The sequence below is a fragment of the Vitis vinifera genome, chromosome 14 (genome assembly GCF_030704535.1).
Source record: "Vitis vinifera cultivar Pinot Noir 40024 chromosome 14, ASM3070453v1".
NCBI lineage: Eukaryota > Viridiplantae > Streptophyta > Magnoliopsida > Vitales > Vitaceae > Vitis > Vitis vinifera.
In genome coordinates, this window is record NC_081818.1 from 12,312,799 (window position 1) to 12,332,572 (window position 19,774).

At 28.3% G+C, this 19,774-nt stretch overlaps 1 protein-coding gene across 6 annotated transcripts; it reads left to right on the top strand.

Moving 5' to 3' along the window:
* Window positions 1-27: 27 nt before the first annotated feature.
* Window positions 28-18,794, top strand: LOC100240893 (probable disease resistance protein At4g27220). 6 transcript variants are annotated; one of them, XM_010661888.3, is made up of 10 exons: window positions 28-273; window positions 1,582-2,058; window positions 4,769-5,197; window positions 6,190-6,438; window positions 8,742-10,851; window positions 10,996-11,171; window positions 11,800-12,236; window positions 18,056-18,115; window positions 18,204-18,312; window positions 18,426-18,794. In XM_010661888.3, the coding sequence occupies exons 1-7, from the start codon at window positions 31-33 to the stop codon at window positions 12,208-12,210; spliced, it is 4,095 nt and encodes a 1,364-aa protein (XP_010660190.1). In that variant the 5' UTR covers window positions 28-30; the 3' UTR covers window positions 12,211-12,236; window positions 18,056-18,115; window positions 18,204-18,312; window positions 18,426-18,794. The 6 variants fall into 6 exon arrangements, with proteins under 6 accessions (XP_010660190.1, XP_010660188.1, XP_010660189.1 ...); XM_010661886.3 differs by having other exon boundaries at window positions 8,742-11,171; XM_010661887.3 differs by having other exon boundaries at window positions 8,742-11,171; window positions 18,204-18,285.
* Window positions 18,795-19,774: the final 980 nt, after the last annotated feature.

Sequence of the window (19,774 nt, forward strand, 5' to 3'; positions counted from 1 at the left end):
ACAACCAGAGGCCTTTCCCAATTAGAAGAAATGACAATAGAAGATTGCAATGCCATGCAGCAAATAATCGCATGTGAAGGGGAGTTCGAAATAAAAGAAGTTGATCATGTTGGGACCAACTTGCAGCTGCTCCCTAAATTACGATTTTTAAAACTTGAGAATCTACCGGAGCTCATGAACTTCGATTACTTCAGCTCTAATTTGGAAACAACATCACAAGGAATGTGTTCCCAAGGCAATCTTGATATCCACATGCCATTTTTCAGTTATCAGGTATGTTTAAGCTTAATTAATAGCTAATTTCCATAGTTTTTTATTTTTTTCATATCACTTTTTTTTTAAAAAATAAATGAAAAGAAAAAGTAGGTTAGGTCCACATGAACTTTTTAATTGCACCTTATAAGTTTGTTAAAAGGAGATAACATAAGGAGGAGAAGAGAATTTAGTAAATTATTTTACTTGAAGATACACTCAATATTTGGAAAAAGTTTAGTTTGAATATAAAAATCTTAAAATATTAGTAATGTTTTATAACTTTTATAAATAAATTGAAAAGGATTAATAAGGAAAGATAGGGAAATGAAGAGAAAAATGAATCTTCATTTTGTTTATTTATTTATTTTTGTTTTTTACAATTATTTATTATAACATAATAAGAAATATTCTATCTCTTTTTCTTAATAATTAACTTTATTTTTTAAAATCTAATTGAACTATATAATACATTTTTTTATAAAGATAAAAAGCTTTAGTGATTCTCTTTCATTAAAATATTGGTAAAAATAAACAAAAATAGAAAAAATTTAGATAAAACAAATAAAATGATAAATAATATATAAAGATACATATGATTGAATTAATGATATGATTAAATTAGTGTGGTTTGTCAATAATATAGATATGTATGATCAAATTAGTATGATTTGTAAATGATATTGCATCAGTAGTGATAAGTATGACTTTCAAGAAGAATGCTAAAATTAAAGAATTAGATATGAAGGAAGATGTGGGAAAGGTTAGGCCTTTGACCAACCCTCCTATTTGTTTTTATTTTTATTTTTATTTTTTTAACTTATTGAAAGAGCATCTTATTTTGATAAGTTTGTAAATGCTACTTCTTCTTCTTCTTCTTGTTTTTATTTTTATTTTTATTTTTTTAATTTATTGAAAGAGCATCTTATTTTGATAAGTTTGTAAATGCTTCTTCTTCTTCTTCTTCTTCTTCTTCTTCTTCTTTAAAAAAGTGTTTCAACCACAACACCAAATGCACTCATCATCCCCCACTATTTTTCACTATTTTGTCACACCAACATAGCATTTCTATGTTCTTTTAACAAAAAATATAGTAAAAAAATCATCATTAAATATCTAATATTATGTGAGAACTTGCTAGAACCAATAAATTTTCTATTGATAATTTGTCAAATTTTTTTGGGACAATTTCTCCTTGATTGTTTTAAAATTTTAAAATATGACAAAGTGAAGATGTGAATATTTGGAAGTTGAAGAATATTTAAGAAAGGTAATATGTTTGTGTTAATCATAACTTTCTAATTGATGATGTCATGTATTATATTACAGGTTTCATTCCCTAATTTGGAGAAGTTGGAATTCATTAATCTTCCCAAATTGAAGGAGATATGGCATCACCAACCTTCACTTGAGTCATTCTACAATTTGGAGATCCTTGAAGTGTTACATTGTTCATGTCTGCTTAATCTTATCCCATCTTATTTAATACAAAGGTTCAACAATTTGAAAAAGATAAACGTCCATAACTGCAAAGTCCTAGAATATACGTTTGATCTTCAAGGACTTGATGAAAATGTTGAAATCCTCCCAAAGTTAGAAACCTTGAAGTTACGAAGACTACCTAGGTTAAGGTATATTATATGCAATGAGGACAAGAATGATGGTATGAGGTGTCTTTTCTCTTCTCCAACGCTCATGGATTTTCAAAACCTCAAATGTCTATCCATCCAAGATTGTGCATACGAAAACAATGAAGAGGGACATGTTAATACTCCTATAGAAGATATAGTGCTCTTCGGCGAAAAGGTTAGTTTTCTCCCATATTTTTTTATTTTTATTTTTCCATATACTATTTTTGGAAATATTGACAAACATATTCCATAAAAATAATAATAATAATAATAATAATAATAATAATAATAATAATAATAATATGAGAAGATCATATCGATCTTTAATAATAAATTTATTAAATTATTTAGACATTTAATTTTAGATAATAAAAATGGTGAATAATAATTAAATTATATAGGAGTTGAAAAAAGAAAAGAAAAAATTAAAATTAAAATTTTAAAAATAATAAATATGAATAGAAATAATATAAAATAAAAAAATCATAAGTGTTATTTTAATTTAAAAGTAAAAAAAAAAAAAGGTGCTAATTGGAATAAATATTATGATGAATTGAAAACGGAATTAGAGGAATATTTTAATTAAAAAAGTAAATTTTAAAAAGGAATTAGTGAAATTTATTAATAAGAAATAATGAAAGAGTGTATGATATAATATAGAGTAATAAATGATTAGATATAAATAAAAGTAATTTAGTATGGGAATATATGTAACATAGATTACTAATAAATAAATAAATAAACTATTCAAATCATAATATTTTATTTGAATCTTAGAATATTTAAAATAAATAATATTTAGGAAAATTTGGGTAAGGTGTAAAATGGTAAAAATATTTTAAAAATTATGATTGGTTAAAATATTCTAAAAACTATGATTAATATTTTCCTTTTGAAAATAAAAATAATAAAGGATAAAAACTAATTGTCGTTCTTTTAAAATAACAACTAAAATATTCATATTTAACACTTTTATAAAAATTAATTTCAGGTTAATTTGTTGTTTTGGCTAAATAGACATAGCTTTGATATCAGGTTATAAGTGAACATATATATATATATATATTTGTTGAGAAAATCTGAAGCTCTTTTGGATTTAAAATAAGGGGTAAGGGTTTTGTAGGTATATTATAATTGAAGATCAAGATAAGAAGGAGGGTGAGGGAAAGGCCTTTATCCAACCCTCTTACCCAACCTGTTTTGTTTTTTATTTTTATTGTTTAGAAATTTATAATATTTTAAATTGTTTTTTTAAATAAATTTTTTTCTCTTGTGCAAGGATAAAATTACTTAGTTCTTTGACAATTTCTCTGTTTTTATTAATTTTACAATTTTTTTTTTCAAATTTTAAGATTTTTTTTTTTTATTCTTGAAAACATAAATTTGAAATTTTTTTATTTAATTCTAAATTTTATCCATAAGATATTTTCATTAAGGGTAATTTTGGTGTGTTAAAAAAAGGTTTTTTTTTTAATTTATTTAAAAAGCATCTAATTTGTTGTTCAACATGGTATCCACTTTGGTAGAAGGTCATAGGTTTGAGTCATCTCTCCACAATTTACATGTTTGTTTCCTCTTTTGTTTGTTGGATATAAATCCAAATTTTGTGTATCTCTCCCCATGTGGGCCTAAATTAAGCTTAAGCTTTTAGGAAAAAATTGATAGTTATATATTTTAAAAACTTTATAAGGAAATTGAAAATAATATTTTGGAGGGAAAATGATTAAAATAAAATTTAAAAATGGATATTCATTTTTTAATATTTTTTATTTATAATTATTTATTATAATGAAATGAGAAAAAGGAGAACTTTATTTTGTCTGATTTCTTCAACGACTAATTCTCTATATTTTTAATATAAAATTATAATTAAATTAAATCAATTTTAATCTATCATGAAAATAATTTTAATAAAAAATTGTGAATAGAAAGTGAATTATAAAGGAGCCGGAGAAAAATAATAAAGTGAAAATTTAATTTTAACAATAAATGTTAATATAAATAATATAAGAATAATAAAATAATGGTTGTTATTATTTTAATTTAGAAAGGAAAATTTTAGGTGTAATTGGAATAAATGTTGCAATGAATTGGATAGGAGAATTAATGAAAATTTTATTCAAATAATAACATTTTATTTAAATATTAGAATATTTAAAATGATTTACATTTGGAAAATTTGGGGTAAGATGTTAGATGATTAAAATATTTTAAAATTTATGACTAATTTTTTACTTTTGAAAATAAAAAAGAGTATAATATATTTTATTTTATATAAGAAGACTAATTAATTTTCATTTTAAAATAACGGTGAGAGTTAATAATTTTATTAACTTTATATTTACATTAATCATTAATAATAATTTTATTATTTAGTTTTTTTTAAAAAGAAAAAGGCTAGTGGATCATAGATAAAATATGAAGAAGTAGAGAAAAATAATAAAGTTAAAAGTGAAATTTTAATTTAAAAACATTAAATATTAATAAGAAAAACATTATAAAAAAAGGGTTAATCTTTAATAGGAATAAACATAGCAATGATTTTAAAAGCCAAATTATTGAAACTTTTAATAGAAAAAATAATTTTAAAAATAAAATTGTTCAAATGAGTATATGATTTAAAATGAAATAATAAGTGGTTGCATATGGAACGTATCAAAATGAATGATTGTTTGCCAAGCAAAGCTCTTGATCACCATTCATGAAACATTATTTGTTTTAATTTGATTTATCGAATTTTTTTGTAACATTATTATTTTTTTAAATATAATAGAAGTGAACATGTGAATATTTGAGAGTTATAAATTATGTTTAAGGAATATTTTTATATTTATCATAACTTTATAATTGTTGATGTTACATAATGCATTGTATCTCTGTTGTAGGTTTCATTCCCTAACTTAGAGGAGTTAAAACTTGTTGGTCTTCCCAAGTTGAAGATGATATGGCATCACCAACTTTCACTTGAATTCTTTTGCAAGTTACGAATATTAAGAGTGCATAATTGTCCACGTCTAGTCAATCTTGTTCCATCTCATTTGATACAAAGCTTCCAGAATTTGAAAGAGCTAAATGTGTATGATTGTAAAGCCCTAGAATCTGTGTTTGATTATCGAGGATTTAATGGAGATGGTGGAATCCTCTCAAAAATAGAAACATTGACGTTGGAGAAACTACCTAGACTAAGGCTCACTATATGCAATGAAGACAAGAATGACAACATGAGCTATCTTTTATCACCTTCCAAGTTCAAGGATTTTTACCAACTCAAAGAGCTATATATCATTGATTGTGGGATGCTTTTGGATGGAGAGGTTAGTTTTCTCCTATATTTTTTCTTTTTCCTTATGCTACTTGAAATATTTAGGGAGATATACTATAAAAATAATTTTGAAAAAAAGTATGAAAAGAGTACATTAATCTTTAATAATAATTTTATTAAATTAATTTAAAATTTAAATTTAAATAATAAAAATTGTGAATAATAAGTAAATTAAAAATGAGTTGAAAAAAGAAAATTTAAAGTGAAAAAATAATTTTAAAAAGGATAAATGTTAATAGAAATAATATACAAATAAGGAAAAAATGGTATTTATTATTTTAATTTAGAAAGAAAAAAAATTAGGTGCTAATTGAAAGAAATATTACAATGAATTGGAAAGGAGAATTAGTGAAAATTTAATTCAAATAATAATATTTTATTTAAATTTTATAATATTTAAGATCAATAACATTTGGAAAAATTGGGGTAAGATGTTAGATGATTAAAATATTTTAAAATTTATAACTAACTTCTTACTTTTGAAAATAAAAAAGAGTAAAACACATTTTATTTTATACAAGGTAATTAAAACATATTTGATTTCATATAATGAGACTAATTAATCTTGATTTTAAAAGAACCTTTAAAGTTATAATTTTATTATTTAGTTTGGAAAACTATAAAAAGAACCGGTAGTTCATAAATAAAATATAAAGGGGTCGAAATTAAGAATAAAGTTAAAATCAATTTTTTTTTAAAAAAAAATATTAAATATTAATATAAAAACATTAAAAAATAAGGAAATATTGTAAATTTTATTTTAATTTAAATAAAAAGGTTTAGTGTTATTAGAAATAAATATAGTAATGAATTTAAAAGTAAAATTATTGAAAATTTTAATAAGAAAAATAAATTTAAAAAAGAAATGATTAAAGTTTGTATATGATTTGAGAGTTAAAGAATTATATTAACAACATATTTTTATTGTTATCACACTTTTATAATTGATGATGTCATATATTATATATTGGGTTTCTGATGTAGGTTTCATGTCCTCCTAATTTGGAAGTGTTGGTTCTAAAAAGTCTTCCCAATTTGAAGGAGATAGATGTTGGGATCTTCGCACAGTTAAAAATCCTAATATTAAAGAAACTACCTAGGCTAAGATATACATTTGCTTCCCAGCTCAAGAATTTTCACGATCTCAAAGAGCTACACATCATTGATTGTGGGATGGAAGGCGGGAGAGATGTCAGTACTCCTAGTAATGATGTAGTTCTCTTCAATGAGAAGGTTAGTTTTCTCCCGTATTTTTTATTTTTCCTTATACTACTCTCTTGAAATATTAAACTACCAATCCTTTAAAATAACAATCAAATTACTTTATTATCCTTTTTTTAACATTTAAAAAAAATTAAAATACAATCCTACATATTATTTATTACATAGAAATTATATATACACATCATTTTTAGTTTGGACATCCTTTCTCCTTCACACTTGTTTTTTCTAAAAAAATTATGTATTATTTTATTGTTAACATTAAAAGAAACGTAATATTTTTCAAAAAACAAAGTTATGAACTTTTTCTTCGTATCAATTATGTAAGTCTTGCAATTTTATATTTTATTTTGTATGTTTTGATTAATTTTTTGATTTTTCATACTCTATTTATTTAATATTTTGTTTGAGACCCCATTTAAATATATTTCTTGAAAAATATTAATTTTATAATAGTTGTTTGATTTTTGGGGAAATTATTTAAAATGAAAATTACTTTTTATTTAAAAAATGGAAAAACTAAAAAAATATATATGTTATATTTTTTTTATTGTGCTCTAAAATTTAAAATTTGTTTTATTTTAAGTACATCTCCTACATTCTCACGTTAATAAGAATTTTTCAGGATAAAAAGATTTGATATTTTTTTATTTAAATTTATCATGCTCTACTATGTTTAATTCATCCTTCTTATATACATTTGTTAGATAAATATTTTATCAATAATATCAATAAATTAATTAATTATTGATAATTTATTTATTTATATGGTATTTTAATTTTACAAAATAATTTTTTTTCTTAAATGGTATTTTAATTTTTATAAAACAAAAAAAAAAATTGTCATCAAATAAGATATCATAAATATTTGTTTTAATTAAGAGTTTTTTTAGGTTAAATAAAATAAATTTTAATCCTTTTATGTTAAAAAAAAAAAAGAAAATAATAAAAAATTTTCAAATATTTTAATCCCAGTTGTGTCAAAATAATTTCGAATTTTTTTTTTCTGTTATAAATCAAGTTGGGAGATATTCACTTGGACATATTGGGAAATTTTAATATATGAAATGTGTGTGTGAAACAAAAGGAACCGTTTTCGACATGCCACCTCTTCCCAAAAGTACAAAACTATGTACCTTATTTCCATTTTCCACTGCTTTGCTCGCATTGCAGTTGGCCTCATGGCCTGACCTTGTTCTACTCATCCCTCTTTTCTATTATTTTTAACAAAAAATAATATATATATATATATATATATATATATATATAAGGGTATTATAAGGGTATTATGTGGGTCCCAATAAATTCTAGATGTTTAGGTGATATTTAATCCTTGATTTACCAAAGTTTCCCAAAATATTCTATCACAATTTTCCAATTCATGGATATAATCCATAAAAGATAAAACAATTCTTCAAAATCAGGTAACAAAATGTATTTTTCCTCTTAAAAAAATTAAAAATTCAATGCAATTGCTCCATTATATTATAAAAAGAATCAAGAAGAAATCACCAAAAGCTTGTTGAGATATTTTGGATGTATTTATAAAAATTAATAAATAGCAAAGTATATATAGAGTATAGTAGTGGAGAGCATGTAAATGTGGACAATATATTAAAAATTAATAAATGACAATATATATAGTATGTGGAAATAATACATGTATATCTTTTTTTTAATTTGGATGTTTTTTTTTTCTCTTTTACTCTTTTTCTTTGAAAAAAAATTATGTGTCATTTTGTTGTTGACATCTATTTTACAAAACTTTGAAAAAGAAAATTTTTGTAGTTTTTTATTTTTAAAAATAAAAAGAGTAAGACATAAAAATACAATCCTGAATATTATTTTTTATATGAAAATTGTGCATATACATATACATCCTTTTTAATTTAAATAGTTTTTCTCTTTCTCTTTTTCCTTTTTTTTTTTAAAAAAAAAATTGTACTATTTTTTTGTTAATATCAAAATAAACATAATATTTTTCAAAAACAAAAGTTAAAAGCTTTTTCTTTGTATGATGAAGTAAGTTTTGTAATTTTGTATTTTTTTAATTAGTCATACTTTATTTACTGTTAGTCAGAAGCCCATTTGAATTGTATTTCTTGAGAGATATTAATTTTATAAGAGTTGTTTGATTTGTTTTGGAAATTGTTTAGAACAAAAATTACTTTTTCTTTCACTAATGAAAAATTTATAATGTAACAGAAGTGAATATGCAATTATTTCAGGGTTGAATTGAATTATATTTAAGGAATTTGTTTATGCCTATCATCACAACTTTCCAATTGATGCCTTATATTGTGTTTTTGCTACAGGCTTCATTCCTTGAATCAAGAGCCTCCACTGTGAACAAAATTATGGATGCCTTAAGAGATGACAATATCAACTTGATAAGAATATGGGGCACGGCCGGTGTGGGCAAAACAACACTGCTGAAACAAGTGGCTCAACAAGCTAACCAACAACAGTTGTTCACCACACAAGCCTATATGGATGTATCCTGGACTCGAGACTCGGATAAACTTCAAGGAGTTGCTGAACTTCAACAAAAAATTGCAGAAAAGGTGTCGGGCGTGCCACTTTGGTTGCAGGATGGATCCGGAATAACGGATGAACTGAAGCGGAGACTGATGATGCTAGGGAAGATCCTTATTATCTTAGATGATATTTGGACGGAAGTTGATTTGGTGAAAGTAGGAATTCCTTTTGAAGGTGATGAGACGCAATGCAAAATAGTGTTGGCTTCGAGAGATGGAGACGTATTATGCAAAGACATGGGCGCACAAATATGTTTTCAGGTGGAACCTTTGCCACCAGAAGAAGCTTGGAGTTTTTTTAAGAAGACATCAGGTGATTCCGTGGAAGAGGATCTTGAACTGCGACCCATAGCCATTCAAGTGGTTGAAGAGTGTGAGGGTCTACCAATTGCAATTGTAACAATTGCAAAGGCATTAAAAGATGAGACCGTGGCTGTATGGAAGAATGCCTTGGAACAACTCAGGAGTTGTTCACCAACAAACATTAGAGCAGTGGATAAGAAGGTTTACTCATGTCTGGAGTGGAGCTACACCCATTTGAAGGGTGATGACGTTAAGTCGTTGTTCTTACTTTGTGGTATGATGAGCTATTGTGATATTTCATTGAATCGCTTGTTTCAATATTGTATGGGTTTGGATTTCTTTGACCACATGGAGCCATTGGAACAAGCAACAAATAAACTAGTTACATTGGTGGAAATCCTCAAAGCCTCAGGCTTGTTACTTGATAGTCATAAAGAGAGACACAATTTTGATGGAAAAAGAGCTTCAAGTTTGCTTTTCATGGATGCTGATAACAAGTTTGTGAGGATGCACGGTGTTGTTCGTGAAGTTGCCAGAGCAATTGCATCCAAGGATCCTCATCCATTTGTAGTTAGAGAAGATGTTGGATTGGGAGAATGGTCAGAGACTGACGAATCCAAAAGGTGCACTTTCATCTCTTTGAATTGCAGAGCTGTGCATGAGCTTCCTCAAGGGTTGGTATGTCCAGAACTTCAATTTTTTCTATTGCATAACAAGAATCCTTCCTTGAATATCCCAAACTCATTTTTTGAAGCAATGAAAAAACTCAAAGTTCTAGATTTGCACAAAATGTGTTTTACAACACTACCTTCATCCTTTGATTCCCTTGCAAATCTCCAAACATTGCGTCTAAATGGGTGCAAGTTGGTAGACATTGCTTTAATTGGAAAGCTAACGAAACTACAAGTTCTTAGCTTGGTGGGTTCTACAATCCAACAATTGCCTAATGAAATGGTGCAATTGACCAATCTAAGGCTGTTGAATTTGAATGATTGCAAGGAGCTCGAAGTAATTCCACCAAATATCTTATCAAGCCTGTCTCGATTAGAATGTTTGTACATGACTTCTAGTTTTACTCAATGGGCGGTTGAAGGTGAAAGCAATGCTTGTTTATCCGAGCTAAATCATTTGTCTTATTTGACAACTTTAGGTATAGATATACCAGATGCCAATTTGCTACCAAAAGGCATTTTATTTGAGAACTTGACAAGATATGCAATATTTGTAGGCAATTTCCAGAGGTACGAAAGATATTGTAGAACCAAAAGAGTGTTGAAGCTTAGGAAAGTCAATAGAAGCTTACATTTGGGGGATGGAATTAGCAAGTTGATGGAGAGAAGTGAAGAACTAGAGTTCATGGAATTAAGTGGTACTAAATATGTTCTTCACTCATCAGATAGGGAAATTTTTCTTGAACTGAAGCATCTTGAAGTTAGTAGTAGTCCTGAGATTCAATATATCGTTGATTCAAAGGATCAACAGTTTCTACAACATGGTGCCTTTCCTTCATTGGAGTCATTGGTTCTTAGGAGACTGCGTAACTTGGAAGAAGTATGGTGTGGCCCAATTCCAATAGGGTCTTTTGGTAATTTAAAAACTCTGCATGTGACTTTTTGTGGTGAATTGAAATTTCTCTTTTTTCTTTCCACGGCTAGAGGCTTTTCCCAGCTTGAAGAAATGACAATAGAAAATTGCTATCTCATGCAACAAATAATTGCATATGAAACAGAGTCAGAAATAAAAGAAGATGGACATGTTGGGACCAACTTGCAACTATTCCCAAAATTGCGATCCTTGAGACTCGAGAGGCTACCACAACTCATCAACTTCAGCTCTGAGTTAGAAACATCTTCCACATCTATGAGCACAAATGCAAGGTCGGAAAACTCATTTTTCAATCATAAGGTATGTTAAAACTTATTAACCAATTTCTTTGGTTTTATTTATTTTTTTACATGGCTTTACATCAATATAAGTCAAAGGAAAAAACTAAGGTGGTCCCGCATGCCCTTTCCAAACTCCACCATGTTAAACTTATTTGAGCATTTAAATTTAAATAATATAAAAATAATTAATAATATATAAAATATGAAGAAGTTGAAAACTAATAAGGTTAAAAGAAATTTTAATTTTAAACACATTAAATATTAATAGGAATGAGTATAAAAATAAGGAAAAACTATAAGTATTATTTTACTTCAAAAAAGAAAAAAATTCAAGTTAATAGGAATAAATATAGAATAAATTTAGGAGTGAAATCGTTGTAATCTTTTAAAAGAAAAAGGAAATTTTAAAAAGGCATTAACAAGAATTTATTAATGGGAGAAAATAAAAGAGTGCATGTGATTTAAAATAATAAATTATTTATATGAATAAAATTATTTTGTGGCATGAGAATCCCTTATCATTTCATTTTAAAAAAATATATAATTAAAGTAAACTTGTGAATAATCCTAAGTTAATGAATTATATTTAAGGAATATGTTTATGTTTATCACAAATTTCCAATTGATGATGTTATATTATATTATAGGTTTCATTCCCTAACTTAGAGGAGTTGATACTCAATGATCTATCCAAATTGAAGAATATATGGCATCATCAACTTCTATTTGGATCCTTTTGCAATCTACGGATCTTAAGGATGTACAAATGTCCATGTCTACTCAATCTTGTCCCATCTCATTTGATACACAACTTCCAAAATTTAAAAGAGATAGATGTGCAAGATTGTGAACTCCTAGAACATGTTCCTCAAGGAATTGATGGAAATGTTGAGATCCTCTCAAAGTTAGAAATCTTGAAGTTGGACGACCTGCCTAGGTTGAGATGGATTGAAGACGGGAATGATAGCATGAAATATATTTCCTCTCCTCTGACACTCATGAATATTCAAAACTTCAAAGAACTACATATCACTAATTGTAGAATGGAAGACTTATAGAAGATGTAGTACTCTTTTGTGAAAAGGTTAGTTTTCTCCCATACTTTTTATTTTTCTCTCTCATACTTTTTATTTCTTCTTATACTATTTTTTGGAATTATTGAAAAATATATTCTATAAAAAAAAAGTATGAAGATTATATTAATGTTTAATAATAAATTATTAAATTAAAAAATTTATTTAATTTTAAATATTTTTCATATAAAAGATTAATTATCATTCCTCCAAAATACAATCAAATCACCCTTATTTAAAAAAAATTATAGAATTTATTTTTAATAGATTAAAAAAATTGTGAATATTCTAGCTCTTTACATTCATAATAATTAACTCCCTTTATTTTCATCTAATTTAACTAAATAATACACCTTTTTTACAATGAAAAAACCTTTGGTAATTTAAATTAGTATAGTATGCGAATGATATAATATAAGTTTATGATAAGTATAACTTTCAATATGAATACTAAAAAAGGAACAATATTTTGTATGTTTACTATTAACATGTAATAATAAATTTTATTAATTAAAAATTATTTTCAAATAATATAAAAAAATAAATAATAAATAAAATATAAATGAATTGAAAAACAAGATTAAAGAAATTTTAATTCTAAAAAACATTAAATATTAATAGGATGAAGGTAGAATCCATCTTTTTATCTAGAAGCAAGAATGTTTTTTTTTTCTTTCTTTCTAATATATTCTACAAACACTATAGCTAAGTTTTACCTTATTAATATTGAAATGGAATTATTTTCTTTTGTTCTTATCATTTTCATTTTTTTAGGTTTACTAGTTTTGCTCTATATTTTCCTTTATTTATATTGAAATGGTATCATTCCTATTTGTTCTTATTATTTTCATTTTTTTAGGTACACTAGATTTAATATATGTTTTGCTCTAGTTGAGATGAAGTGTAAATGCAACATTTGTAAAAGAAATTGTTAATGATGTTTGCGAAATTGTCAATGATGTTTCCTTCAATTGTTTCCTTCATTTGAAAGAGTTTATTTTTTCAAACACATGCTAGATTTTCATATGCATTTTGTTCTAGTCATTGTCATATTCCTAATAAAATGTGTTTGCTAAGTGTGTGGTCTTGCATAATAATGAAAGTTCTAATTTATCAGTTTTCAACTTCTTGTATTGCCTATGTTAACATTTCATAAATTATGAAATAAATGTGATAAAAGAATCTTTTTCATTTGCTAAATTTATGTATATTCTGAGTAAATTTTTAATCATGTCTTAAATTATAAAATATTGCTTTCAAAGGTGAAATATGAAATTGTGAAAATTCATTAAATATGATCTAATAATAAATAAAGGATTCATAACATCATTTGATAGGGTGTTCAAAGTTTAGCTTGACATATAATTTTAGTCAAATATATTCAAGAATGCCTTGTGAAGACAATTGTTAAGAGTAAAAATCTCTTTATTTATTCGATGAGTCTAATTGACTAGAATATTTTTCTTGGATGATCGACCTCAAATAACATGATCCAAATGACTTTTTCACTTGTATGCTCATTGTTAAGAATCCATCCATTTTATGTTTGGATGGTTATTGATTGCTAGGAAAATCAAATTCACTTGCAAATTGCTTAATTATGATATCTAATCATGTAACCAAAGTGACAATATTCTAAAGCAACCTCCAAGTCTTTCGAGGGTTATGAAAGGTCTACTTGAAAAATAAATAGATAAATAGGACTAGCAACCTGTCAATTTGACCATCTAGTGATTTAGGCTTTAGATGACACCACATCGAATTTAGAATGATTTGGTAATAACGTTATGTTAGAGGGACGCCATATGTTGTCCTAAGTGTAATTCAGAATTTGCATGCATTAAGTGAAAAATTCACGAGTCTTCTTTCGTGTTTATTATTCTAAACTTCATGTTCTAAACAACATTATTATGAAACTTAAGCCATTTCACCAAAAAGAAAGAAAACTTGATATCCATGATCCAAGAATAACGGAATAACACATGATAAGTTGATACTTAAATACTTTAACCGTCTAATGTTTCTTATGAAAATATATCTTTTTATCTCTTTCCATTGTAGATACTACCAAAAGAATAAGATATGGTCACGTAGTTTTAGAAAGGGTTAACAAAATTCGCAGCTAAAAAGTATATATAACCTCACAGCTGTGGGATGAAATTGGGCGCCACTATAAATATCCTATTGCTGTGGGATGAAATTGGCCGCTACCATATATGGCCCCATGGACGCCACTAGGCCGCTACCATAAAACCCATATACAAACTGCAACATTTCTCCCCTGCTCACCCTCATTGCCAAACCCACTTCTCTCCTGCCTACCATTGATTGCCAAAGCCATTTCTTCTTTCATCATTGTCGGTACCAAACTCGTTCTTTTTCTCTCTCTCTTGCAATAGTTGGCTGATTCTTCAAGCATTGCGACGCGGCTGGTATTTTTTTCTTTCAACATTGTCATTTTATTTTATTTTTTATTTTTTCGATTTCACTCTTATTTTCTACCATAGGGTTTTCTGTAGGGTTTCGAATTGCTAGGGTTTCAATTTACCAGAGGATTTGGACGCTTTTCAAGTATGACTTATCCATTTTTTTGTCCACTGAGTACTGTAGAAATTTCGATTTAGACGTTTTCTAGCTGATTTTCGTTCCCTTCTTGTGGATTGAGATAAGCTCTTAAGTTTGATGATTTCTCAAAGATGCTGTTGGTGTAATTTGAAGCCCTAAACGTAGGTATGAAAATTCCACCTGAGAGTGCCCTAAAAGGCTTTACTGGGTTAGACAGGAAAGGTATGAAGATCATCCACCTACTTGGATATCATTGAAACATAACTTTTGGGGAAATCAAGCCTAACTTGAACTTGATTCAACCTTGCACCTATGCTTCTAGGAAAATTATTGATTTTGTGAATGGGCTGTGTTGACTTGGTCTACGGATGTTTGATGTTCCGTTTTTTTTTTTTCTCTGGAAAAAACTAGGCCATGATGTGTGTATTTGATGAATTAATTCAACATATTTGGTTGGTTGATTGGGTAAACCTTGTTCTGACCTAATTTAATAAAAATCCTAAATCTATTAGGTAATATTATTGCTGGATGTAACATATATGATAAGAGTTATTCTCCAGTATTTTCTAATTTGGATAAGGTATGAGACATGAAAACAATTTGATGGAAACCTTCTGAATCCCATTCTGTTGTGCTTGTTTCTTGTGTTATGTTGTTTACCCCTTTTTAATTTTTTTTTATTTCTTTGCCAAATAAGGTGAGAAAAAAGGACCTCAAGTTTGTAGCTCATTTTTACAAATTGTTTAAGGCACTGGCTTCTCACCTATGGATGTTGATGCCCTTTGCTCTGTTTCTTTTATCCTTTTGTTGTTGGTTTTATGGCTACTAGAATTTGTTGACATTGCTGTTACTAGATGCTACTTTGGGCATATTGTTTTAGCAAGTTACCAAGTTTGTTGGATTCTCCTTTATGTTCTCTAGTTTGGAAACTAAGACAAGTATCAAGAACGGGTATCAAACCCCTATTTCTTATCCCTTCTCAATTGAGACAAGTATCAATTTACTGGTGACCCTTTTCCATATGGATTTCTAATGCTAAAATTGACCTCTTCCATATGTAAAGTTTGATTGGTGTCTTAATCCCAAAAGTTCATCGAATAACTCAGACACTACTATTGAAGTATATCGTTTCAAATATATCCTTATGCCAGCTCACATTAAAAGAAGATAGGGTAGGGAGGAAGAACCCCAAATTTAATTGTGACACCAGCCTAGCCATTACCATATAAGATGAGCCAAAAAAGGCGTTCAAAATCACATGTGAGCTGTTAATTCATCATGCCACTCAAATCTGCTCATCATTTCTCACTTGTGACGTGAAAAATCTGTATTTATGTATGTAGCTTTAACAGGAAACCGTTTGCCTACACTACTATCCAAGCCAAATTTCAGAGAGACAAATTCTAGGAATACAAGTAGGGAACTTAATTTGCCTTCATCAAGCTCCCTTATATTTGGAAGGATAAAAATTATGTATGACGCTTGATAATTAATTATTTTAAAAATCACTTTATTAATTTTAGAATATGTCACTAAAAATACTATTACAAATTTACAAAGTACTTTTTCTAATTTATATTATATTAATTGATTCTTAAATTTTAATAGAAGTGTGATTGAAAAAGAAAATAGTAGCAACTGAAGTGGTTGGTAAAATATAAGCAAATACTAGACAATAAATTATTACTTTCAAATTATATTTTTGTATATTATTGCTGGACAGGAAAAATCTTATTGCTTCTTAGGTATGTCTTACCAAGGTAAATGAGAAAATCTAATCAAGTAGTTATCTCTTTTGCATGTGAAAGTGTTGGTCATGTAGTCATATGCATGGCTATAACATGTAGGACAAGAAGCCTTGAACACTTTAGAATAGTCTGTTGGCATGCAGGTTTTAGGAGTATGGAAATTGGCATGTTGTAGCCATCAACTAGGCTAACACCATAGAAATCTACTGGTTTGTCAAGGGTATACTCTGCTAGTGTTGCAACCGCTGTAGTAGATAGCAGGTGTAGAAGTCACCAATGATCCATACCGTAAGCCCATTTGCATGGTTTCAAAAGCACATATCAGACAGTACTAGATCAGGAGCACTGACAATTTATATTTTCTGGAAAGATGAATTCTGCTAATCCGCAGGAAATAATCTAGCAGAACTCTTCCATTTTTAATATTATCTAGTATTAAAGTAACCAACAAGCATACTTTAGTCCCCATTTAGTCTGGTTCTCAAAATTGCAGCATGCAACATGGTATGCCATTGCTAAAACTTCATTAGACTAGATTGACTTGTTCACTAGATGATCCTGGTTCAGTTCTGAGGTTTCTAATGGGCCACCAAAGAAGACTCCTCACCTGAAAAGGCATCTAGTACTTTGGATTTTGGTATGCTTGAAGATCACTTACTCCAGTCAAGTTTAGTCGGTAATAGACCCTGAGGAAGAATGGCCTGCAAACAATATGATGGAGCATCAATAGTTGAGGAAGAATGGCCTCTGTTTGGTAATTGTTAAGGCATTCAGCATGAAACAAACTAATAATCTTTATGGGTAAATGATTTTGTTTTGATATTGATGAATTGTAGCCTTGTCTTTACCTGATGTGAACTCCTATCCTCCATTGTTTTGAATATCTTAAGATAATATCAAGCTGAATAGAAAGATGGGAGCATAGTGGAGTGTCTAGGATCCATGCCCCTGGTGTTTTTGGAGTGAGCATTGGAGAAGAATTAGTTTCCTGGCCTACTGTCTAAACATTGAAGGTAGGATTCATTTGCTCAGGAATCTGCTACCTGCTCCCTTAAGATGAATTAAAAGGATGTATCTTTGAGGCGGGAAGCCTGGAAGGCAAGGCATACAATTGATATAAGCATAACAATAAACTTTTTGAAGATGTTTAAATTATGATATTGGAAATTAGTTTGGACCAAAATATTCATGGCTAGTCATTATAAATATAGGCATCTGAGATTGCCCTCATATTTTCCAAGTTTCTAAATTGATGGTCACCTGTGTGTAGCTGAATTTCTTTTTGTTAAAATGCCCTATGCCATTGGGTTTAAACCATAATTTTGCTAGGGTCTTTCTGCTGTTGCTTAGAGAAACCTAAACATTCTAGAACTTCAAAGTCCATTCTCTTTTCTTAATTGCTTGTCTCTCTCATTGAACTGTTCCCATTAATTTCCCATGGAAAGTACAGTTCTCCTTGTTACGTCTGTGATGCGGTATGGTTTGAATCTCTCTCTATTTGTTGATGCCCACTCTAGGTGAAAGAAACTGCAGAAAATGCTGATGAAGCTATGAGATAACTTCCAAATGCTAATTTGGTAAGGTCCCAGATTGTTTAAACCATATCTTTATAAAAGAAGTATATCTTGAATAGTAACAACATTTTTTTCTTTTTTCACGAACCAGAGGATTTGTGGATTTATCATTCAAAGGTTGTTCTCCCCAAGCCTCATAGGAAGGAAACTCCACATGGAGAGCTATATAGAAGGTGCATTGGCTAGATAAATATAACATGGTACTTATACCACATTTTTCTGCATTCCATGTTATTTTCCTGGATTTTTATTTTATTTTATTATTATACTCTAATTTAACACTATGCTTTCTTTATCTCATTCCTTTACTTAGGTACTCATTTGCAGATTCTAGATGCTGAAGAATAGATAGGCCTGAAGCATTTTAGGCCGGTAAAACCATTGGGATCTGGTGACACTGGCGGGTTTAGATGGTTTTTCTATTTGTTGCCCAACTTTTTGCCCCAATTTTGTTGGAATTATGTTCTATCCTATGGCTCCTATTTAGGAACCAAAGGATTTATTTCCCTTTTAGGCCTAATTTGACTCCATTCATTTCTGGGTGTTGAAAATTTTTCGTTTTTGAGAAGATTTGCTTCTGGGTATTTATTGTGTGTTGTTTATCTTGAAGAAACCGCATCTATCAGTTGCAATTTGCTTTTACAGGAGCAAGTTATAGGCATGTTTCCTCTTGATTCTTTCATTCTCTGTTCCCATATATTTGTGTTCTCGGTTCATGTTTCAGGATGAATCTATGTTGATATGGTACTCTATCAAAGAAGAGAAACAACTTAAACTAAGCAATGTTTCAAGAATTATTCTTGGACAGTGTACTATAAGTTTCTATAAATCATAACCTGAGGCAACTTTTAGACCATTCTTGAATTCAAACTTACATCTTGTTCTTATGTTTTCCATCTATTGTTGTAGTTCATCCAAATCTCTCCCCACTCATATCCACTCTTGAGTTGAGGCCTCTCAACCTTTCAATGTATGCCATTGATTTTGAGGATAGTTTCTTCTTAAAAGTTGCAGCTATAGTGAATTTTGGTGCTCCATAACTACTCTTCAGTGTTTACTAGCATTACTTATTGTCAGTTCCACAGTAGTATGACTAATATATTTATGTGTTTGTGAGAGTTTTTTCATATATACAAATGGAATCTTATGAAGTTATTCTAGAAGTAATTTTTTTTTGAATTTCTATTGGATTATGATTTGGATTTATTTATTTCTTTTTCTTGGTTGGTTGCACCTTTTGATTTGCAAGAAAAGAGGATGAAAATGAAAAGCTAAAGATATTCTTGTTAATTTAACCATTTGATTCTCTTTCAGGCAGAATATGAGGGAAATTTGAAGGGAATCCTTGGTTACACTAATGATGATGTGATATCAAGTGATTTTGTGGGAGACTTCATGTCACACCCCAAATTCTGGGCAACCCAAAATTTGGCCTATGACCCCAGGTCAAAGGTTTGACCCTAAGGGTTCCTCCTAATACACGTTCTGAAATTATTTTTATTTTTCTACGCATAATCACACTAAAGCTCCCTCCAATTAACAATTCAATTTATCAACATACTAACCACTACTCAAGAGCAATTATATATAATAATGATCATTAAAATCTAGAAATAAGAGTTCACAATTGAACAAATTAATCAAAATAAAGTCTCATTACAA

What these genes read in the sequence shown, in the direction of transcription:
- LOC100240893 (XM_010661886.3), top strand. Translation starts at nt 31, where the DNA reads ATGACAATAGAAGATTGCAATGCCATGCAGCAAATAATCGCATGTGAA. An exon ending in TAGTGCTCTTCGGCGAAAAG is followed by an intron (nt 2,059 to 4,768) that starts GTTAGTTTTCTC and finishes TCTCTGTTGTAG; the next exon opens with GTTTCATTCCCTAACTTAGA. An exon ending in GGATGCTTTTGGATGGAGAG is followed by an intron (nt 5,198 to 6,189) that starts GTTAGTTTTCTC and finishes TTTCTGATGTAG; the next exon opens with GTTTCATGTCCTCCTAATTT.